The sequence below is a fragment of the Pelodiscus sinensis genome, chromosome 4 (genome assembly GCF_049634645.1).
Source record: "Pelodiscus sinensis isolate JC-2024 chromosome 4, ASM4963464v1, whole genome shotgun sequence".
In the NCBI taxonomy this organism is placed as follows: domain Eukaryota; kingdom Metazoa; phylum Chordata; order Testudines; family Trionychidae; genus Pelodiscus; species Pelodiscus sinensis.
The window spans coordinates 128124616-128148516 of NC_134714.1; the positions used below are offsets into that span (position 1 = coordinate 128124616).

At 53.2% G+C, this 23901-nt stretch overlaps 2 protein-coding genes across 4 annotated transcripts in view; one reads left to right on the plus strand and one right to left on the minus strand.

Moving 5' to 3' along the window:
• The first annotated feature begins 4351 nt into the window (after positions 1-4351).
• LOC102463971 (mas-related G-protein coupled receptor member H-like) overlaps positions 4352-23901 on the plus strand; it is a 29862-nt gene continuing 10312 nt past the window's right edge. For both annotated transcript variants that reach the window (XM_006116925.3, XM_014570390.2), the window contains exon 1: positions 4352-4550. The gene's annotated coding sequence lies outside the window, so the exon portion shown is untranslated. The remainder of the gene's footprint in view (positions 4551-23901) is intronic.
• LOC102450075 (apelin receptor) lies at positions 6625-17762 on the minus strand. Of its 2 annotated transcripts, XR_012903722.1 has the most exons (3): positions 17572-17762; positions 13929-16636; positions 6625-9492 (listed from the first exon to the last, which is right to left on the minus strand). XR_012903722.1 is itself a non-coding variant. In XM_075928579.1 (2 exons), exon 2 carries the CDS (start codon positions 16194-16196, stop codon positions 15072-15074), a length of 1125 nt encoding a protein of 374 aa, XP_075784694.1. In that variant the 5' UTR covers positions 16197-16636; positions 17572-17762; the 3' UTR covers positions 11359-15071. The 2 variants fall into 2 exon arrangements, 1 of the variants encoding a protein (XP_075784694.1); XM_075928579.1 differs by lacking the exon at positions 6625-9492 and having other exon boundaries at positions 11359-16636.

Genomic DNA, 23901 nt, shown 5'->3' on the forward strand with positions numbered 1-23901 from the left:
GCCTCGGGCTGCCTAGCACAACGGCCCCAGACGTGTTCCCTAAGGATGGAGTGCAGGAGATGCTGGGTTAAGAAGCAATGCGCTGTCACTGAGGGTATGGCTACACTACAGAGTTGTGTCAGAAAAACAGACATTTTTCCGACAAAACCTGAGTTACGTCCACCCTGCAAATCGTGTTCTTCGGAAAGTAAATCAAAAGAACAGAGGGGGTTTTCCAGCATTGGTATTCCTCTTTCTACGAGGAAGAAGCCTTCTGAAAGAGCTCTTTTGGAAAAAGGCATGTGTGGATGGGAAAGAGGGAGAAGAGGAGAGGGGGAAAAGCATAGGTGCCCTGGCAGCCATTCCGCCCATGCGAGAGAGCATCCGTTCAGGGTGGACGCTATCTTTCGAAAAAGCAGATCGCTTTTTTGATGCCCTTTGGCAGTGTGGAGGCTCTCTTCTGGAAGAAGTTTTTTCGGAAGATCTCTTCCAAAAACAGCTTCTTCTGAAAGAACCTTGCAGTCTAGACATAGCCTGATTGAAGTGCGTGAGGTCATATCTTTGCATCGACCCCCGCTTGTTGGTGAGAGAGACCCCGGCTTTGTCTGGCTTTGTCTGTAATTGATACGGTTACCGCAGCGCTGCCCAGGGCTTCTTCCTAGTGTGCGCACCACCTGCCTCAGTGGCCTGTGAGCAGGATTCATCACCGAATTTGAGCTCCTGGTTGGGTTATTAGCTTCCCCAGCCTGTGACAGGTGCTGATGGGGCCTGCAACGTGAATGCTGATTCCTGCCGCCTGCGTATCACTGACCAGGCATTTTCCCATCAGTACACGCCAATTTGTTGAAGCAAACTACGTCTCTCCGTCTCTCTTTCTCTTCTCCCCCTCCTGCCTCTCATTCTCTCTTCTCCTTCTCCTGCCTCTCACCCTCTTTCTCTTCTCCTCCTCCTCCTGCATGGGGAGCGCGGAGCCCAAATGGCTGTTTGCACCGCTTGCTCCCGCATGGCAGCCCGGCTGAGCGGCTGCCTATGAGCTCCAGCTGCCCCCCTGCACCGTTTCCCTTCATCCCAGCACTGATCCTGCAGCCTCCCAGTTGTCCTCCCCCTCCCCCTCGTTCTCCTTCCCTCCCCCCGGCCAGGGTCTGTTCACGGCCAGGGGACGGGGCCTGGAGCCGCTGTCACGCCACATGTCACCGCCCCACCCCCCTTTTACCTCCCGCCGTGGCGCTCGGCTGACTTCTGCACCGCTCAGCCGGGCCGCCATGGGGGAGCAAGCAGCACAAGCGGCCGTTTGGGGTCCGCACTCCCCGTGCAGCATGGGGGTGCTGCATGGGGAGCATGGACCCCCAATGGCCGCTTGCTCCCCCGCAGCGGCCCGGCTGAGCGGCACAGAAGTCAGCAGAGCGCCACGGCGGGAGGCAACAGCGCCCCCTAGAGGCAAGATGTAACGTTACAGCGCTACAGAGTCACAGACATTAGGCTACTATATATATATATACTAGCCAATTAGCCCATCATAAGACAGGATTTTCAGGTCTCTCCTCCACTTCGGTCTCTCTCTTTCTCTTTTTCTCTCTCTCCTCCTACTGCCTTTCCCTTCTCTCTCTCCGCTTTCCTCCACCTCCTGCCTCTCTCTCTCTCTTCTCCCCCTCCTGCCTCTCCTTCGGGGGACCGTGGAGCCCAAATAGCCGTTTGGGCAGCGCGCTCCCCGTGCTGCATGGGGACTGCGGTGCCCAAATGGCCGCTTGCGCCACTTGCTCCCCCGCGACGGTCCGGCTGAGTGGCACAGAACTCAGCCGAGTGCCACGGCAGGTGGTGAAGGACGGGACTCAGGCAACAGCGCCGCCCAGAGGGAACAGCCAGCATTTCAGCGTTACAGACTCAGGGTATGTCTACACTACAAAGTTAATTCGAACTAACAGCCGTTAGTTCGAATTCACTTTGATAGGCGCTACACAGGCAAACTGCTAGTTTGAACTTAATTCGAACTAGCGGAGCGCTTAATTCGAACTAGGTAAACCTCATTCTACGAGGACTAACGCCTAGTTTGAATTAAGTAGTTCGAATTAAGGGCTGTGTAGCCCCTTAATTCGAACTAGTGGGAGGCTAGCCCTCCCCAGCTTGCCCTGGTGGCCATTCTGGGCACCACCAGGGAAACTCTTCTGTCCCCCTCCTAGCCCTGGAGCCCTTAAAGGGGCACGGGCTGGCTACAGTGCCTGTGCCAGGTGCAAGCCTGCCAGCACCCAGCCAGCAGACCCTGCACCTGGCACGGCACGAGCCAGCCACCCGCTGCCACCCAGCCCTCCGCCTCTTCCCGGGACCAGGCTGGCGGTTCCCGGGAGCCTGCCCAGGTCCGCAAGAGGCGGGCGCCTGCCTGGTCTAGTGTGGAGATTGTGGACCTCGTCCACGACATCCGCACTAGGCACAGGAAAGTGGCCGTCTAGGGCAGGAGAGCTGCCAGCCTGGCCACCCAGGAGCAGGTTTGCATGAAAATCAGGGTGGTCCAGTGAGACCCCCGACCCTGAGCCCTGAGCTTAGAACGGCCGTACTGGGTCAGACCAAAGGACCATCTAGCCCAGTAGCCTGTCTGCCAACAGCGGCCAACACTAGGGACCCTGGATCCATGCCTTTATCTAACTTCTCTTTAAACTCTGTTATACAGGCAGTCCCTGGGTTACGTACAAGATAGGGACTGTAGGTTTGTTCTTAAGTTGAATTTGTATGTAAGTCGGAACTGGTACATATTGTAGGGGAAACTCTAGCCAAACATTTCTCCAGAGCTCAGTGTTATTCTCCCACACCTCACTTCCCTCAGTCCTTTATTCTCAAGCTGAGGTGTCTGCTGAGAAAAGCCACTCCGTGTCTCCCTGGTCGGCTGGGGGGGGCGCTAGCTCCGCATCTCCCTGGTCTGCTGGGGGGGAGGGCGCTAGCTTCGCGTCTCCCTGGTCTGCTGGGGAGGGAAGCAGCTAGTGAGGGGTTGCCTTACCCCATTTGTAAGTAGGGAGCCGATGTAAGTCGGATCCATGTAACCCGGGAACTGCCTGTAGTTCTAGCCTTCGCAGCCTCCTGCAGCAAGGAGTTCCACAGGTTGACTATTTGCTTTGTGAAGAAGAACTTTCTGTTATTAGTTTGAAGCCTGCTACCCATTCATTTCTTTTGGTGTCCTCTAGTTCTTCTATTATGGGAACTAATGAGGAACTTTTCTTTATGCACCCTCTCCACACCACTCATGCTTTTATAGACCTCTATCCTATCCCCTCTCAGTCTCCTCTTTTCTAAGCTGAAAAGTCCCAGTCTCTTTAGCCTCTCTTCATATGGGACCTGTTCCAAACCCCTGATCATTTTAGTTGCCCTCCCCTCTCCCACCTCCTTTTCCCAGTCTCCCCGAGTTTTGTTCAATAAAGAGAGTTTCTATTTTTGAACACACGTGTCCTTTATTTTGTACATCAGGGAGGGGTAAGTGGAAGGAGGTGAGGGAGGAATGGGGTACGACCCCTCGATGGGGAGGACTGGGGTGGCTCCTCGGGGTGGAAGCTCTCCTGCAGCCCCCCGATTAACCCCCCCCCAGATGGCAGCCTGTGGCAAGTGCAGCCGGGCTGATGGCCGAGTGCTGTGATGTGCCGAGTGTGGGCACTCAGGGCACTCCAAGCCAGGACTGCTTTGCAAGCGGGGAACCCCTGAGAACTGTCTGTCCAGGGTGGGGGCCGGGTCCTTTAAAGCACAGCCCTCGGCTAGCCTGAGACAGCATCTCCACGCTCTAAGTCCTAATCTGATGCCCTGCTGGCACTGCTTCCGGCCAGCCTTAACCTCGGTTCAAGGTCCACTCAATGTGGACATGCTAGTTCGAATTAGCAAAATGCTAATTTGAACTAGTTTTTAGGTCTAGATGCACTAGTTCGAATTAGCGTAGTTCGAATTAACTAATTCGAATTAAGTTAGTTCGAATTAGTGCTGTAGTGTAGACGTACCCTCACAGACATTGGGCTACTGTATTATATATAGGATTCCTCCCCAGGGCTTCCTGGGGCTTTAAGTCGAGATAGCGTGTCCACATTAGAGGAGCCTCCGACTAATTTTGAGGCTTCCCTGCAGTGTGGATGCTCTATTTTGACATAAGCTTTTCCAGAAGCTCTCTTCCGGGAAAGCTTATTCCGAAAGAAGCTTGCAGTGTAGACGTACTCAGAGCTCGGGCTTCATAGAGAAGTGCCAAGGCCGAGCCCGGGGGCCCGGCAGGAACCATATAGACCCACAGGAGCAAACGCTCCCTTTCTGCCGCTCCGCCTGGTTCTCTCTCTCATCCCTGAGCTCACAGCAGCACCTGGTGGCGACTTCCATGTCTGTGGCATCCCATTTCGCGTGCTGGGAGGCTGCTCCCACTTACATCACCTCTCGTCGGTGCCTGCCTGTGTGTTTCACCCCTCCGGGCGCCGCTGTGTTATTCCCCTTCTCTTCCAGAGGCCGGGGGCCCTGACAGTGCACAGTCCTCTGTGAACACCCTCCACAAGTACAGTGACCGTATTTGCCACACCAACAACTGGGACACAGGAGCTGCGAGAGGTGTCGGCAGGACGGTGAGTAGGGTCAGCAGGGAGCGGGCAGTGAGAGGAGTGGGGGGGGGGGTGAGTGAGCAGCCTAGAGGTGCAGGGTCTTGGCTTGGGGGGTATAAGTGAAGGGCCGGGGTGAGGGGTGTTGGCAGGGCAGTGAGTGAGGGGGTGAGGGTGCAGGGTGTCGGCAGGGAGGCGAGTGAATAAGGGGGCTGGGGCTGCGGGGCGTTGGCAGGGTGGCAAGCAGGTGGGCTGGGGGGGTGAGGCATTGGCAGGGCAGTGAGTGAGCAGGCTGGGGGGCAGTGTGGTGAGCAAGCGGGCTGGGGATGCAGGATGTTGGCAGGGTGAGTGAGCAGGCTGGGGGTGCAGGGTGTCAGTGGGGGGATGAGCGAGCAGGCTGGGGTGTCGGCGAGCGTGCTGGGGGGGCGAGATGTCAGCAGGGCAGTGAGTGGAGGGGTGCAGGGTATGGGCAGAGTGGTGAGTGAGGGGGTTGGGGGTGCCAGGTCTGGGCCTCAGGAGAGGGGGGACCACTTGCTTTCACGCAGCCCCCAACACGGTGCCCCAGGCGCTGCCTTTCTCTGCCACTATTGGCCGGCCTTTCTCTGCCACTATTGGCCGGACTGCAGCGCAGCAGGAAAAGCCTCCAGGAAACACGTCCCAGTGCTCCTGCTCCCCCAGCCAGAGCAGGGAAACGGCAGCACATGCAGCCGCTTCTAGCTGTGTGTCTGTAACCGCCACCAGACAGATTTGAACCAGGGATCTCTGGAGCTGACTATAGGAGCCTCTACCCTCTGAGCTAAAAGCCAGCTGGCTCCCAGCCCCTGCTGTCGAGGTCTCTTGTTCTTATCTGTTGCTGTGGTCAGTGGCCCACACTAGGTGTGTGGGTTACACTTCTTCCCCATGAGCCGGATCCGGCAGGGAGCCTCGGGGCTTTCCCTCCTTCCACCAAAATATTGGCATTTCCAGGACATTTCAGTGGTTTATGGGGACAATGGGACAGAATATTGGAATTCGAGAGTGGTCTGGAAAATCCAGAACATACGGTCGGCCTATCCAGGAGCCATTTACTCCCTCTCCGAGCTCATTCAAAACACTGAAACCAGCATGAGCCTAGATCTGGGGCAAACGCCTAGAGGGCTATTTACTGCCCTGCGGCCACAGACCTCTTGGGCTTGCCAGACTGAACCAGATCACACCCGGACAGTTTCCGTGCGTGCTGACAGCACCAGAGGGTGTGGACCCCAGTAGTGAGCAGTCATCAGATAATCTGCCCCCCTCACGTATGCGAAAGGTTTTTTCCTGGCTCCTGTCGGAGACCCGCTCATGCTCTGAATCGTGCGGCTGTACAGCCCCAAGTAAACTCTGGGTGTCTTGACCCTCCTGCTACTCTGGAGAGAGTCTCTCGTCGTCCCTGTGTGTGTCTCGGTCTGTCTGGGATTCAGCTAAGCCCGGCGCCCCGGGCAGCAGTGAGTCCTGCAGATGGTTACAGCTGCTCGTGAGAACAAGTGACCCATGTTGTTTATTTGCTTTGGTTTGGTCTGAGTTTCCCACAACCCCAGTTTCAGTGACTGGCCTGCAGTTTGGGTGTTGTGAGACGGGGAGAGCAGATCGGCCACCTGACGTCTCTTCTCCGGCCCAGTGTCACAGACTGGGCATGCCCGGCCCCTTCTTAGCCTCTAACTGAGTGCTGCTCCCTGTGCGTGTCTCAGGCTCTGTGGACCAGGTCGTCTCTCTACCTCCCTGCTCCCCACAACAGGCCGGCCTTGGGCCATAGTCAGTACAACAACCCTTCTCCCAGGTAGGAGGCCCAGAGCCCGGGTCCTTCAGGGCGGCGGCCTGAATCAGTTATCACACCTTTTCCTTAGGGCAGTGAGGCCTGACAGCCCCAGCCAGTAGCGGTGCCCCCTGTAATCAGGGCAGTAAGGCCTAGCAGCCAGAGTCAGTATCAAACACTCCCTGTTCCAAGGCAGTAAGGCCTAGTGGCCAAAGTCCACAGGCACAGCTGTAGCGCCCCCCTTGGGGGTTAGTGGGGTGGCAGGACCCGGCCCTCCCTCTCCACCAGGTCCCAGCCCAGGGCCCTGTCAGTGGTGGGTGTGTCCCACCATTAGCTCAACGGGGAATCCTCCCGCAACACGTTGAGTTCTCAGGGCTCCAGCTCCCCGCCCCAGGCTACTTCCTACCCACCTCCCTGACGTCGGCTTCGTCTCCCATTGCGTTTCTCCAGCCGTTCCCCCGACTGGCTTCCGCAGTTCAGTCCTCCTGTAGCTCCTCCTGTAGAGCACTGGTAGCACCTCCTTCCTCCGCAGCAGTCATGCCCAACTGAGCTGATCCACCGGTCTTTATACCGGTCCGTGGCTGGAGCATGCCCAGTAGGACAGAGGGCGGGGCTCTCGCTGCCAGGTAGCTCTGGTTCACTCTTTCATGCCCAGTGCAGGGTTGGTACGCCCCGTCACACCCAGTCATTCTTAGTTGAGCTTCCAGAGGCCTCCTGCTCGATATACGGGACCCTGGCATGGGGCAAGAGGCCACCCCTTTGATATGGCCACAGAAAACACCTGGTACAGGGGAGGGGGCCGCACGGGGCCTTTGGAGTGGGCAAAGGGTGTTCCACATGGCGTCCCTGCTGTGGGGAAACGGAGCCACATGGAGACCCTGGTAGGAGTAAGGGGTCACATGAGGCCCCTAGTATGGGAAAGGGGGTGTCAAGGCTGTTTCCCACTCTGGCACTATGAACGAAGAAGGTGGGAGCCCGCAAGAGTGTCTCCAGGCACTGGTTACAAAAACTTCCCCCCAAAATACTAATACCCAGATTTGGGGGATTTCGCTGCCACCATCAAGTGCTTGTTGATCCCTAAAAAACCAGGGGTGAAGACTTGAAACCAACCCCGGAGGTACCCCAAACTCTTTTGCCCCCAAAGAGCTTGAAAAAGAAGCTGCAGTCTCTGGTAGCTGACCCCTCAGTCAGAGGCCTGCAGACAGTGCTTTTCGGTGACGGTGCGCACCGATACGGCGTACCGGCACCTTTGTTTGTGAGTGTTCACACCCTGCTGCTTTCCCCAGCACAGCCCCCGGCCCTAGGAGCACTCACACCGTGGTGCACAGCTTAGCTGGGCTGGCGGGGGGGCTAAAAAGCAGCATGCGGCTCCATTGTTGGGGTGGAAAAGTAGCACATGGCTCAGCTAGGCAGCGCAGGTGGAACAACGGTGCACGGCTTAGCTGGGCTGGGGGGAGGGCAGAAAAGCAGCGGGCAGCTCAGCCGGGCTGGGGGGACTCATTGAACCGACACTGAAGGCGTAGCAAGGAGGGGGCAGTTGCCCTGGGCCCAGCGCGAGTTGGGGTGAGACCAGCGCGCACACCACACAGGCCCACGTGACGCATAGAGCAATGAGCCAGAAGTTAGGCCACATGCTACCTCCCTGTACGCAGGAGCGGCCACTTTGAAGGTAAGGTTACCTTACCCGTCTCGTCCCTCTGATGCCTGGCTCTGGGGGAGGGGAATTTGGTTGGGGGGAGGGCGCTGGGGTGCCTGGCTCTGGGGAGGGGTGGGAGCATTGGAATGGGAGGCAGGGTGAGGATGTCTGGCTCTGACAGAGGGGTCAGTTTTGGTCCTAGCAGTGCTTTCTTTGTGACTGTACACCCCTATTTTCCTAGCATACTGTAAATGAATGGCATTCTCCTCAGGCATACCAGCACCTATTGGCATTTATTTTCCTGGGGATTGGCTCCCGACAGAAGCCTGCTTGGGATATGTGGGTATTAAAAGGGCCACGACCACATTTTGGTCCCCAGTGTGGCTTTTCTTTTGCTCAACAACTTTCCTCTGGGGTACCGGCACCTTTTTTCTTACAAAAAAGGCACGGCCTGCAGATACCCCCAGACAGACCTTCCAGGACACAAGAATCAAATCCTCACCTTCAAAAAAGTGATTTTTATTACAAAACAAAAGATAAACTTGATCAAGTATACTTGGCTGCTAGATTTTACCAAGCAACTGAGGAAATCAAATTTTAAAAAAAACAGAGAAAAAAGTCTTGGCACAATGTTTAGCTGATAAGGGGAGAGGGGAGGCATAGAATCATACAGAGCAGTTCAAACCAAACCACAAAATAAAGAAAAATTACCCTGAATGCAACTAGATACACATTTCCCTGGTCCTCACTTCTAATTTTCTTTTTGTTCGGTCCGCTCCCATGCCCTGAATTCCATGGGGACATGGTAGTTCTGCTTGGGTTTAAATCATTCTGTCTCTCTCAGCTCCTGGTGTTAACTCTCCCAGACAACGAAAGCAGGCCGGGAATCTATATCCAATTCAAATTTCAAGCCTCTATCTCGATTGACTCTCCCGGCCCCCTGGCCAACACCTTTGCTAGGTACCTGAGTTAACCCCTTAGTCACTGGGTGCTGGTCAACACTCCCCCGTTTATGACACGCCCCCCCAAATCACAGATGGTGCTGGACAGGCTGGGCCACATTGGCTGAGATTTCTTCCTGGAAGTCTTGGTTAAAACATAGTTAATAAGTACATGCACACTCTGTATTTACTACTGAATACAGGAGAATGAAACAAACCCCTTCCACATCTGTGGAGCACAATGACTGATATACAGGGAGAGTCCTACATAGCCTCACTGGAGAGGGCATCAGCCACTTTCTTGGAAGCTCCTGACATGTGTTGTACGTCAAAGTCGAAGTCTTGGAGAGCCAAACTCCACCGAAGGAGTTTCCCGTTAGTCGTTTTGGCTGAATGAAGCCACTGAAGAGCAGAATGGTCGGTCTGCAGAAAAAAGCGTCATCCCCACGCATATGTCATAGCTTCTCTAGAGCTTACACAATAGCATCGCACTCCTTCTCTGAGACACACCAGTGGTTTTCTCTCTCAGATGGTTTTTTGCTCAGAAACATGACTGGGTGAAGTTGTTAATCTGGTCCCGTCTGCAACAAACTGCCCCCACACCTCGCTCGGACGCATCTGTAGTGACAGTGAAAGGCTTGTCATACTCTGGGCAATGCACCTGCAACCTTCTAAAGGCTTGTGGATAATCTACTAGCCGGATGTGGGGAATTTGCACTGGTCTATCTAGACAATGTGGCCGTTTTCTGGGGTCCTTAGTACAGGGTCTGACATCAGGGGCAGCCTTAAGCTGGTTAAAAGCTTCTTGGCACTGATCAGTCCATTGGACTGTGTTTGGTTGCTTCTTTCTGGTCAGGTCAGTTAGTGGAGCGGTGATTTCACTGTAGTACGGTACAAATCGCCTATAATACCCGGCCAAGCCTAAGAAGAATTGGACCTGGGTTTTTTACTTAGGGACAAGCCAATTTTGGATAGCTTCTAGCCTTAGACTATAGGGGATTGATAGTTCCTTGACCCACCTGGTGTCCAAGGTAAGTTACCTTGTTTAGGCCAATTTGAAATGTTTTAGCCTTAACCATTAGCCCTGCCTCCTTTATGCGTTGGAAGACAGCTTGGAGGGGTTCTAGGTGTTCTGCCCATGAATCAGAGAAAACGGACATATTGTCTAGATAGACCAGTGCAAATTCCCCACATCCAGCTAGTAGATTATCCACAAGCCTTTGGAAAGTTGCAGGTGCATTGCGCAGCCCGAAAGGGAGAATATAAAAAACTCATAGGCTGTGTCTAGACTACATGGCTCCATCGATGGAGCCATGTAGATTAGGGTTGTAGGCAAAGGCAAATGAAGCTGCGATTTAAATGATCGCGGCTTCATTTAAATTTACATGGCTGCTGCGCTGAGCCGACAAACAGCTGATCAGCTTTTTGTCCGCTCAGCGCGCTAGTCTGGACGCTCCCCTGCCGACATCAAAGCCCTTTGTCGGCAGCCCCGTTATTCCTCGTGGGATGTCCACACTGGGGAAAAAATTGTTGAAAAGAAAAAAGGGGGAGATCAGCATTGTTAAGCAAAAAAAAAAAAAAAAAAGTGGCACTACGCCTTTAAATGGCCCCGTGCTCCTCACTGACCTGCCCCCGCCAGATGCAGCAGGGAAAATTGTCCCCACTGGGCTTCCATCTGAGAGAAACAGGAAATACGGGACATTTCACATGTCTGGTATTTTCTGGGTTTTTTTACCGGACAGGGGACCTAAATAATGGACAGTCTGGGCAAAAACTAGACACCCCTCGGTGTCACTTAGGAAGGGTTGGTTGCTCCAGGGCTACTCTGCCCAACCGCAAAAGCATGCGCTGGGCTGTTTCCCTGCCCTATTCAGCCTCGCTATCCAGTTGCCCCGAAAGCCAGGGAAAAAACAAAACACTCTTTGGTTTGGACTCTCTGGCTGTGCAAATGTTACCTTCTGTGTGCCTTTACCCAAGGCAGCAACAGAAAAGAAGAAGGAGAAGAAGAAAAAACCCTCCAAAACTTCCAAACAGCAAAACAGAAGAAAAAAAAATGTGTGCTTTTAAAATCCGGAGGTCAGTGTTCCTGGTTCAAAATGATCCCACCGCTCCCACCATGTCATGGCTGTTCCCAACTCTGGCACGATGAATGCAGAAGGTGGGAGCCCCAAGAAAGCTTCAAAACCTTACCTCTACAGGCACTGGCTTCAAAAACTCTCCCCTCCCCCAAATCCTAATACCTAGATTTTGGGGATTTCACTGCCACCATCAAGTGCTTTTTGATCCCTAAAAAAACAGGGGTGAACACTTGAAACCACCCTCAGGGATTGCCCCCAAAAGAGCTTGAAAAAGAAAAGACAAAAACAAGTTGCAGTCTCTGGTAGCTGACCCCTCAGTCAGAGGCCTGCAGATACCCAAAGACAGACCTTCCAGGACACAAGAATCAAATCCTCACCTTAAAAAAAAAAAATAAAAAAAAAATAAAAAAAAAAAGATAAACTGATCAAGCATACTTGGTTGCTAGATTTTACTGAATAGCTGAGGAAATCAAATTTTAAAAAACCAGAGAAAAAAGCCTTGGCACAATGTTTAGATGATAAAGGGGGAGAGGGAGGCCTAGACTCACACAGAGCAGTCCAAACCAAACCACAAAATAAACAAAAATTACCCTGAATGCGACTAGACTCACATTGCCCTGGTCCTCACTTCTAATTTTCTTTTTGTTTAGTCCGCTCCCATGCCCTGAATTCCATGGGGACATGGTAGTTCTGCTTGGGTTTAAATCATTCTGTCTCAGCTCCTGGTGTTAACTCTCCCAGACAACGAAAGCAGGCTGGGAATCTATATCCAATTCAAGTTTCAAGCCTCTATCTTGATTGACTCTCCCGGCCCCCTGGCCAACACCTTTGCTAGGTACCTGAGTTAACCCCTTAGTCACCGGGTGCTGGTCAACACTCCCCCGTTCATGACAAGGGAACGCACTGAACCCCTGGCTCACAGGAAAGGGGACATGGCCCCCAATAAGCAGGAAATGGGGTACACTGAGCTCTCTGTATGCAGAAAGGAGGAAATGGGTATGCATAAGAGCCACTGGTTGGTGGGGGAAAAGAGGCGACCCTCGTATGGAAGGCAGGGAAGTAGGGATCACATGGGACCGGTGTGTGAGGAAGTATGTTCTGGGGGGGACATTGCTGTGAGTACCTATTCAAGGCAAACTGCTTGGAAACAGAGTTTCCGCAGCCCAAGACAGAGGCTCCTTCACTGTAAGGCAAGCCAAACCCGTCCAAAAGAAAACTTCTGTTTCCCCTCTCTGGCTGACAAGAAGTCACACTCACAATTCCCTCAGACACTCCAGTTCTCTGATAACGCTCCTTATAGAGATGGGAGGTTAATAAAAACCTATGTCATCAAATACAAGTTTCTTCGGCCTTCAAGGATCAGCCACATGCCCAGGTCTAGTTATAACTTAGGAGCGCACCCAAAAATCACGCTGGCAGTGATTTTAGAATTTTAAAAAAGACAAGGAAAGAAAGAATTGTGAAAGGAATCCAATACATCCAGCAATTGCAAAGTTCTTGGTGCAGGCCTGTAGCAGTGCTGGCATAAGTCAGGTCTTTGGAGAACAGCCACAGCCTGGATGAATCGATCAGATCTTCGTCTAGAGCTTCAGTTTGTAGCAAAGTGGTAAGAAGAAGGACTGAAGACAAAAATGGAAGGATATCCAGGGCCATGTGGACAGAATCCCATTGTTCTTGCTGTGGAAAAGTACATCAACAAGATGGTGTCTGGAGTCACATGGGCAAGTCACCTGTCCGTGCACGACTCAGGTCTTAGCAGGGAGAAGCCATTGTTCTCATGCTAGTCTGAACATTCTCAGGACGGCTTCCCAGATGTGGATTGACACGTCTCAGTGCCCATTGTCGGGCAAGGACTGGTATTCAACCTGCATAGTCCCCTCACAAAACGTTGATCAAACCCAGTGTGGGCTTCTCCCAGAAACAAACTTTTGAAATAAAAGTGCATAGCCCATGTTCATAGCCTCAAATGCAAAATGATACATGTGTCTGAATGGCATAACCAGCAAGTTGTGAGCTTTCCATAGACACCTCACTGGACACAGCTTGTACAAGAGTTGCTGCAAACACATAACTGAGGTTACAGCAGGGATCTAGATGGTCATATTTTAATCAGATAATGTCACTGAGCAGCTGCTAGTGACTCAGGAGAGGCAAGTGCAGCCATCCAGCCACGAGACCCTGTGCAGAGCACTGAAACCAACTCTAAAGCAGGGAGGGGCCACTAAGTTACAGGAGTGATTATTTGAGGAATCTTCCAGCTCCCAACCCTTCCACCGCTACAAAATTAACACCCTACCCCAAAGCCCAGCCAGTGACCAGAATGGACCCCTGCCAGCCCCAGGAGCAAGGAACAGGAATGCAGACATCCCTTATCCCTGGGGTCCTCCCGGCTATGTCTATGTCAACTCACAGGGCCATAGCCAAACAGGATTATGAATTCGCTTTACCAGTGACAATTAGGGATAGTTGCTTTTATTAATCTCACTACATCACTACTATTACAGGGATAATGCTGCCCTATGGTTACACAGCTACTGCAAAGGGACACATCAATAAGCATAGGCAGAGCAATGCACAAGAGAGTAACAGGCTGTCAGGGGGTACGCCCCTGTCAGGGGTTTCGGCCTCCTACTACAGGCCTACACAGTACCCACAGTCCCAACGTAAAAGTCTCGGCCCCTCTATCAGGGCATATAGAGTAACCAAAATCCCCAAAAGTCTCGGCCCTGCTCTCAGGGCATATACGGTACTCCAGCCTAGTTCTGGGGAAAAGCCTCTTCAGGCCCGAGTGACTCCCTCTCCACCGGGTCCCGGCCCAGGGCCCTGTGGGCAGGGACTCAAGGTCCTGCCAGCTTGGTGGGGAATCTAGCCACTACGCACCAAGCTGGATTAGGAAACCTCTGCCCTGGGCCGCTTCCTACCACCCTAGCACCCCCCCCCCTTTTGTAGCCTGTCTGTCTGTGCGGTGGTCCTTACCGGGGCTGGAGTTGGCAGAGCAGGTGTGCCCATTACTCCGCAGGGTTGGGGTCGGCTTCACTCCCGGGGTCCCACGCCTGCCTTCAGTTGAGTCCGAGATGCCACAGGAACACTGGATTTGCAACCTGGCTCCTCCTGACCTCTAGCTGATCTCCCCTCTGCTGGGCCACTGCCTGCTTTATATACTGGCCCGGCCGGGAGCATGCCCAGCAGGGCTGTAAGGGCTGGGCCCTTTCAGCCAGCTGGGCCTGGGCTACTCTCCGCCCTTTAGTGTGGGGCTTGTTCGCCCCATCACACAGGCACTTAGAAATGCTTACGCCCCTTCAGTCTGTGGGGAGTCCCGTTCCTTTCACCTTGCACCAGGTTACAGTAGATGTGGCTCCAGCTGAGGGAATCCAGGGCACCCTCTGAGGTCTAGGTCCCTGGTGAGACCCACCAGGCACGAGACTCCCTACACTACTTATACTACAGTTGTTTACCAGTTGTGCACGTACTGACTTAATGCCACTCTTAACATTCTCATGAGTTGAGCCGGAGGTCAAACTTGTTTACCTCTTAGTAGTTTCCAGCTCAAGGCATGGGGTAAAGCTGATAAGGACCAGCTGCTATTTGCACTTGCAGGGTCCCAGTCTATGTACTTCAAAGATGGGAACTTTCATCCTAGCCTGCTAAGCTGCAGGCCCTAAGTGTTAGTTTTTCTGTGACAGTCTACACTGCAGCTGGGAAAACAGACAAGCACTGGGTTGCCAGAAATAGCAGCATGTGTGAGTACGAGCCTGGTCTAGCCATACAGACACAAGCCTGCCTGAGCACTTGGATCCATCCTTGAATGACTATATGGGAGGCTTCTGTCAGACACAGTGTAGACAGGCCCCTAGCAGACCTTGCCATGCCAAAGGCTAGAAATGAAGTTCCACAGCTTAGCCACAGACCTTGGGATGCCTTCTCCTCACAAGGGCTGCACAAAGGGAGGAGTGAATCTAAGAAAGCTGAAGGAAAAGAAGGAGACATGGAAGAGGACAAAGGATGAACGAGGGAAGCAGTGGCGGAGAGAAAAGAAAAAAGAAGGCGCGAGAGAAGGAATGGAAGACAGGGGGCAGCAGACAATGTCCCTGTGGATGGGTCTGTGCCCTCCCACTTCTCTTAGCCTTGAAGCAGATTTTCCTGCCTGCCTGGACCCAGTTTCACCTGCTGCAGTTCCACACCCTTCCCCTGTAGGTCCTGGCTGTGGCCGGAGGAGTCGCTGGCTGACCTGTCCTTGCTGGACCCCGGACAGCACCCCCTTCTGCAGCACAGGACAGCGGTACAGGCCTGCCGGAAGCGGGGGTCAAAGAAGGCGTAGAGGAAGGGGTTGAGGCAGCTGTTGATGTAGGCCACGCAGGTGCAGTAGGGGTGCAAGTTATTGAGGAAGGCGTGGAAACCACAGGACCAGGGCATCATGTCCATGTCCATCAGCACATAGATGGTCTGCCCCAGGTGGAAGGGCAGCCAACAGAGGGCAAAAGTGGCCACCAGCACGATGATGACGCTCAGCAGCCGTTTCCTCTTCCTCATCTCCTCGCCGTGCTCCTTCCGGAAGTGGTCAGCGATGGTGCGGGCGATGAAGAAGTAGCAGGTCAGCATGACGACAAAGGGGACCACGAAGCCCAGCATGGTGGAAGACAGGCCCAGCCCCACTTCCCAGGCCCCCTCGGTCCCGTTGGCCACCATGCCTGAGTAGTCCATGTAGCATGTCACCTTGGTTTCCCCCGGTAGCACCGATGCTCGCCGGAGGATCATGGCTGGCAAAGCCAAAATGGCCGCCAAGGCCCACAGGGCAACGGTGGCCACCAGCCCGCTGGCCCTCCACCTCATCTTGGCATTAGCCATGGGCCGCACGATGGCCAAGTAGCGGTCAATGCTGAGGCCCATCAGGCAGAAGACGCTGGCGTACATGTTGACGAAGACCAGGTAACTGCTGAGCTTACAAGCGAAGGACCCGAAGGGCCAGTGGTAGCCCAGCCAGGTGTAGGCAGCCCAAAGAGGCAGGGTGACGACGAAGGTCAGGTTAGCTATGGCGAGGTTGGCGATGAAGGTGTCGGACAAACACCGCTTCTCTTGCCCTCCTCGGAAGATGGTCCACAGCACCAAGCCGTTGCCAGTGGTACCCAGCAGGAAAACCAGCAGGTAGATGGTGGGGATGAGCACCAGGGACGGGCTCCACTCCTCGTAATCACAGTCACTTGTCTGGTTGTCGCCATAGGCCTCCCAGTACAGCTGCTCCTCCATGCTTCAGAGATCCCAGCGCCAGGGGTGGCAGAAGGATGCTAGGAGCAAGGAGGTTCTTCTGGCCCCGAAGGTCTCTCGGGCTCTGCAGCTCTGTCGGGACCTGGTGCTACCGGGCAAATGCTCCGGGCCCCTCTGACTTCCCAGCCACCTCCTTGCCCTCCGCGCTGGGCAGACAGCCTGACTCCTCGTCTCCACTCAGCTCATTTCTCTTCTCCTCGGCTTCCTTCCTAACGCCTCAGACAGATGTGGTCAGAGCCCTTCTGCATTCTCTCACACAATTGCCACTGTTCCTTTCCATCAACCCCTCAGCTTTGTGAAATTAAACCTCAATAGCATTCATCACCATGTACTTCTGACAGGTTTCCACCACCCTTTTAGGGCTTAAAACTCACCCTCCAGCTCCATTTCTGTTCCTCTTGAGGTTTGGCACTTTTGGCTACCTGAAAGGAAAAAAAATGTATTAAGTATTTATATTTGGCCAGGGGAATACAGGCAGTCCCCGGGTTACATGGATCCGACTTACATCGGATCCCTACTTACAAATGGGTGAGGCAACCCTGCACTAGCTGCTTCCCCCCAGCAGACCAGGGAGACGCGAAGCTAGCGCCCCCCCCCCCAGCAGACCAGGGAGACGCAGAGCGGCTTTTCTCAGCAGACACCTCAGCTTGAGAATAAAGGACTGAGGGAAGTGAGGTGTGGGAGAATAAAACTGAGCTCTGGAGAAATGTTTGGCTAGAGTTTCCCCTACAATATGTACCAGTTCCGACTTACATACAGATTCAACTTAAGAACAAACCTACAGTCCCTATCTTGTACGTAACCCGGGGACTGCCTGTAAGTAAAAAAGAACATTTAAAAGAGTTAGGAGTTATTTCAAAATAAATAAAATATTACAAGGAAAAATATAAAAGTTAAGAGAGGAGCATTTTTAAAAACTTTCAAATTCTCAATATAAAAGTAGGTTAAGTAAAGAACATTTAAAATTGTTATTTTGAAATATTAAATAAACATATAAAGAAAGGTTAAGCAATAGCACATGGCAGAAAAGGGAATTTTATATTATTTTATTCTAAAGTGAAGATTGTTTAGTAAGAACACGATAAAAACAACTTTAGAGAAAAGATTTTTTATATATAGGGAGGCTAAGAGAGAAACATTTTGAAAAAAATATTAAATAAGGATGGGTGAGGAAAAGAGCATTTTAAGAGAGTTATTTTGGAACATTAAAAAAGAAAAATATAAAAACAGGCTAAAAGAGAACACACAGAAGAAAAGGGGGAATTTAAAGAGGGGCAAAGACAGCACATGGCTGAGGAAGAGAAAGAGCTAAGAACAGAAAAGCAGCAACAGAGAGGGGGAGAAGCCAGAAGCTTACCCTTGTGGCTGTCCCTGGGGAAAGAGAGAGCTCCCAAGGCACACGGCCTCCCAACATTAGTTATCCCCACCTCAGCTGGTCTAATCTGAACCTGTTCTACAGCTGTGTCATAAAATACTTTTTCCTGAGCCAATCCGCTAGTCCCAAGATTATGAAACAAGGTCCATCACCCTCTGCTCCCCTCACTAGATAACTAACTTATCTAAAAAAACAGCCCTCATGTTAAATGTCAAAAAAAGTTATTTTTTGACATTTAACACCACATGTTTAGCCAATGTTAAAAGTGGGGGAGAGGTTGAGGCAGGGAGATGGAGGGGAGGTTCTTCAGCTATCTCTGAGCGTCATGCGGTCACCAAGCGGTGGATTTTATCTTTTACAAACAGTAAATGGAATAAAATACTTGTTATCCCCTTCACAAAGTGCCCGTGTAATCTCGCCATTTCTTAATCAGTGTTTAAAAAGCTAGAAAAGAAAAGAAGTAAGCAAGATAACAGGATGCTCCCTCGAACATGACTTGGGCAGATTACAGTGCATTGATCATTATCAGAATTAAACTCTTTTAAGTTCATATTTTGGCCCTGAGCTGGAGAGCTTGCCAGCTTATACAAGTTTCATCAGTGCAGTACAACACTTCCTCTGTGGGTCTTTTTTGCCCATCAGTCACAAATGGGGAAACTGACTTGTCGGAAGTGACATGAAAAGCCAGTGGTAACACTAGGAATTGAAACCCTGGTGAGTACTCTACTCACTATACGCTCTGCTGTGCCATGCAACGATATCTGTTCAAAATCCCCCAACCCAAGAGAGTCACACCCTTTCAAAGCCTGCGTGTCGAACAGGTCGGAGGCACTTCTGAAATTTTTAACCCCCGCCATGTGGACCAAGAGCATACGATCCCACTCGCTGACACAGCTGGATGGATGGATGCTGTAATGGACACACCTGGGAGCGATGCCCACACTGACACCAGCTTTGTCTGGCTACTATCCCGGGACAGAAATGGTTACCACAGCGCTGCCCAGGGCTTCTTCCTAGTGTGCGCACCACCTGCCTCAGTGGCCTGTGAGCAGGATTCATCATCGAATTTGAGCTGCTAGTTGGGCCATTTACTTCCCCAGCCCATGGCAGGTGCTGATGTGGCCTGCAATGTGAATGCTGATTCCTGCCGCCTGCGTATCGCTGACCAGGCATTTTCCAACGGAACATTTTCCCATCAGAAAACGCCAGGTTGATGATGCAAACTTTTTAAGGGGAGCACATCCGTTCCCTTCTAATCCTGCTGGGTGGGGGCGGAGTTTGGAGGTTTGGATCAGGCTGAAATGTTGCGTTTTGTCACATATCGACATGGAACATTTGGATTTTAATTTTGTTTCGTAACGGCTTTTTCTTTCAACGTGTCGTTTATTTTATCGGCTTTTTTTCCCCCAAATCAGGCGGGGACGTTTCATTTCTTCATCTCCGCGCGGAACTTTCTGACTGAGCGGAGGGAAGTTTGGTTTCGGAATTCTGGCGCAGGGGAAATGTCTGTTGTTGTTTCATTTAAAAAAAAAACAAATTCAAAGTTGAAATGTCCTGGGGAGTGGAGAATCAGCCGGCAGGGCAGACCTGGCCTTTTGTAGGGTGGCAGGGCAGGTAACACTGAAGAGTGGCTGGGCTGGGTTATGCCCAGCCGCGGATTGGTCTAGGCTTGCAGACCATTATATGTGTAGGTCAGAGCAGCCTAATTTGTACCCTTAGTTCAATAGCTCCTATGCATGGATGCAGACCCATAGGGTGTTAGCCCTGCTCCCACAAGCCTGTACTAGGGGGCGTTCCCCAGGGCAGGAGGGGGGATAGGGCAGCCATGAATCACTCCCCATGTGGCATTAAAGGTACCTAGTTCTTCCCTTCATTTTTCACCAACACAAGCTAGCTAAGGAGCAAAGCAATGTCAACAGAGGCTCCTATGTTTATCATCAACCAATTTCAAAGTGCTTACCCAGGGAATTGTCCCTGTTGTACAAAAGGGTAAACTGAGGAACAAAGCAGGGACGAGTCTTGCTCAGGGTCACCCAGCAGGGCAGCAAGAGAGCTGCCCTGTTCACCTGCCTCCCAATTCTGTGCTCTGGCCACTAGGCCACACTGCCTCCTGTTACATATTCCCATGTCAGAGGGCAGATCCTTCCTTTCCCTGCCGGGAGTCCCCAGGCAAACAAAAACAGGTCTGTTGTGCCGATTCTTCTGGTGTTTTCAGAGCTACCCGTCCCTTCACTGCTGACTTCTAAGACCAGAAGGGAGCACTGGATCATGTGGCCTGAGTTCCTGTTTCGAGAACTGCCTTCAAACCATTCCCAGAGCAGAGCTCGGAGAAAAACATCCTTCCTGGCTATCAGCGAGGTAGAACCCTTGGCGCCTTGCTCCAGTGCTCAGTTCCCCTCATGCGCCAGAATTCAGGCCTGATTTCCTGTCTGAAGTTGACTCACTTCCACCTCCCGCTCTTGGGTTGTGTTTGACCTTCCTCTGCTACACTGAAGAGCCTGCCAGGCCAGGCCAGGCCAGGCCCCGCCCTACCACAGACCCCATCCTACCTCTGCTCCACCCCAGCCCCCTGCTTCACCCCGCCCCCCTCTCCCATCCCACTGCGCCCCAGCTCTCTGAGCACAGGAGGCTGGGAGAGGGCAGCGGGATGGAGCGGAGCAGGCTGCTCTGGATCCCACTGCTGCTGTAAGTGTGTGGGGAGGGCCGACCCCTGCTGCCACCCCACCATAGGGTGGCCAAGTGTCCGGTTTTGAACTGGACAGCCCAGTATTTGAGGGGTCTGTCTGGGAAACAAATTGAGAAAATACCGGACATATAAAATGTCCTGTATTTTCTAATTAGGTACGTTTTATTATTATCAGGAGTATCAGTACGTAGCTGCGATCTGCCTGGCTGGTCGACACACTCATGCTGCATGAGCCAGGGCAGGGGGGCCGGGGGGCAGGAGCGGGATGGAATCCCCGGGACCAGACTCACTTGTGCTTCTCCGGGACCGTGCACAGGAGGGGCAGCACCCCGGGATCTGCATGTGCCCGGGTCAGTCCCGCTCCCCACCAGCTGATTCTCTCCCCACCGCCCCCCCGGCCAGCCCCACTCCCCCACCAGGCCAGCCCTACTCCACACCAGCAGGTTCTCCCCTCTGATCTCCCCGTCCAGCTCCACTGCTCCCAACCCCCCTCCTGCTCCTCCAGCCAGCCCCGCTTCCCACCGGCCAGTCCCGCTGCTACCTACCCCCCCAGCCAGCCCCACTGCCCCCGACCCCCTGCAAGCCAGCCTGCTTCCCACCAGCCAGTCCCGCCCCCCCGATCTCCCCCAGCCAGCCCCGCTGCCCCCAATCTTCCCCCCACCCCCGGCCAGCCCTGCTCCCCTCCTTGCCGGTCCTCCTCTCCCCCAACTGAGATCAGGTGTGTCTGGTATTTTCTTTGAAGCCACCTGGTAACCCTACCCCACCAGCAATCCAGCAGACTGGGACCCGTCAGTAGGACAGTTGGAGGGGTTCGCTGGAGCCCGGCAGTGAGCAGTCATTGGATAACCTGCCCCCCTCACCCTGGTGACGGTTTTTTTCCTGACCCCAGCCTGTCCGAGGCCAGCTCGTGCTCTGAATCAGGACTTAGAACCCCAGTTGAACTCTTGGCATCTTGACCTTCCAGCCTCTCTGGAGAGATTCTCTCGTCTCTGTGCATGTCTCCGTCTGTCTGGAGTCCAGCTCAGCTCTGGGCCCCAGGCAGCGGTGAGTCCCACAGATGGCTACAGCTGTGCAGGAGAACAGGCCACCCTTATTTGTTTTGTTTTGAATTTCCCACGACCCCTGTTTCGGTGACTAGCCTGTGGTTTGGGTGTTGGGAGGCAGGGAAAGTGGATTGGCCGCCTGATGTCTCTTCTCTGGCCCAGCCATTCTTGGTTGAGCTTCCAAAGGCCTCAGGCTCAGTATACGGGAGCCAGGTATGGGGAAGAGGGGCACACAGAGCCCCTGGTAGGAGAAAGGGGGCACATGGGCCCTCTGGTATGCAGGAAGGGGAGCACACACACACCCCAATATGCAGGCAGGAGGGAATGGGTGTGCATAGAGAGCTGCTGGCAGAAGAAAATGGGGCAACCCAGATATGGGAGCAGAGGGAAATAGAAGTCAGGGGGAGACTGGGGCAGGGGGTTGCACAGGGACTGAAGGGGAGAGGAGGGCGGCTCACAGGGAGTTTGCAGAGGCGGGGGGATGGAAGGACGCATGAAGCTATGATGTGTGCACCCCCACACCTCCCCCAAAGTTTGGTCCTGTCCCCTCTTTTCATGTGGTCTATTACTAACAGTTCCATTGAGTCGAAGGCCAAGAGGAACCATTGGCTCATAACAGGCCAAAGAATTTCACCCCCGGGATGCCTGCATGCAGCCGAATCGGGTGCCTTTGACTAGAGCCAAGCTGCCGGAGAGGCACCCAGACGTCTCACAGCCTGGAGACCCCCAACTTCCCCGGGGGAGGTTAATCCCCCTCACTGTTAAAAAACCAGGCCACCATTTAATTCCAATCTGCATGGCTTGAGATTCTAGCCACTGGGTCTTGTGAGGCCTTGCTCTGACATGAATACCGCTGTGTGTTCTCGCTGTTCCTTCATAGCCCACTGCCCATCTGTGCTCTCTTGTGTAACTGACTGTCAGGCAGGGACCGCGGGTTTGTACAGCGCCTAGCGCAATGTCGGGCTGCTCCAGGCCGGCTCTGTGCCCAGACAAATGATTATGACTGGATAATGATGATGAGGCCTTCAGAGGAAATACCCTCTGAGAAGGGGCTCGCTATCCCCGAAGGTTTGACCCAGTGAGTGAAAACAACCGTGTCCCCAAGTCCCGATTCATGCTGCATGGTGGATAACTCCTTCTGATTTTTTTGCCTCAGTTTCCCCACGTGTGACCTAGGTGGGGATAATAATCCAGCCCTCCCTGGCAGAGCGCCTTTGAGACTGACGCAGGGAAAGCACTCTAGGGGTACATCTACACAGCAGCGTTATTTTGGAGTAACTGACATTATTCCGAAATAACGTCGTGCACATCTCCATTATAAGCCTTTATTTCGAAATAATGTCGATCCGGAGAACTTCTTTGTCTGATGCCTGCAACCCTCATGTCACGAGGAGGAAGGGAAGTCGGGGGAAGAGGGTTCTTCCTTCCACTTCCTGCTGGGTCGACAGCGCCGAAAGCTGAAAGAAGCTATTTCGACTTCAGCTGCGCAATTGACGTAGCGGAAATTGCGTTGCTTCATTCGACTTTTACCCAGCTGTGTCTGCGTACCCTGGGAGAGCCGGGTATTATGGGGCTGGGCACACAACAGTATGGAAGTTGAATGGGATGAACAAAAACACCCAACTCAATCTCTTGAGCATCCGCCTTGCTGAAGCAGTATCCTGCACCTCCGGTGCAAACCGACCCGCTGTCCATAGCCCCGGCTGCGTAGCAGAGTCGTACTAAAACAGGCTGTTGCAGTGGGCACTACAGCCGACCACAACGTGGCAGAAGGGAGGGGCAGGGTTGTGCCGTCTTTTAACACTGCCCAATAATCGGCTCCTGAAGCAAGCGCTGCTGTGGGGATCCCCAGGCGAGAATCAGAAGGGCTGGCCTAGCCAATAAGGAGTTGACAGGAAATTGGCTGACTGTCACAGGGTGGCATTCACCTCACACAAGCGCCCCCATCAGGCTGAGGGCGGCGCCTGCACTCCGTCTCTCGGTTGTCGCCAAAGGCCTCTTAGTCAACTCAGATCTCCGGCCGAGTCACTCCCTGTGTATCGCAAACCTCTTCCGGGGTACACACCTAGTGTCCCTTTTCTCTCCGGTCGTTTCCTCACCCAGGAGCGAGTGGTGCCACCAGGGTCTCTCCTCCTAGTTTCTTGCCCCTCGCTCAGGGCTTTATCTCAGTTCATAATAATCTCACGCTAGCTCCCCATACAGAGCTCTCCATGGTGCTGCTGCTCCCTCAGTCAATCAGCCGCTCAATCTTCCCCTCTTCAGGGCTCCAGAGACACTGAGCTGACTCTGGTCCTGCAGCTCCTTTTATAAAGCCTTTCGGGTCCCTGATTGGCCGGTTCCTCTACAGCCACTCTAGCCTCCCAGAGGACTTGTCTATGGCCTTTTTTCTGGATCGTGGCAAGACCACAGGGCCTCTGCTAGGGAGCCTCAAAGCCTGGCTCACCCTGTCACACTTATCTGTCACCTTTCCCCCCTGAAGAAGTGAACATAACTAAGCTGTGTGACTGGCTTCCTAATGGAATCAACTGGTTTATTTCCCAAACCAAGCATCAGCCACTAATCAGCAATCGGCCTTAGCATCCC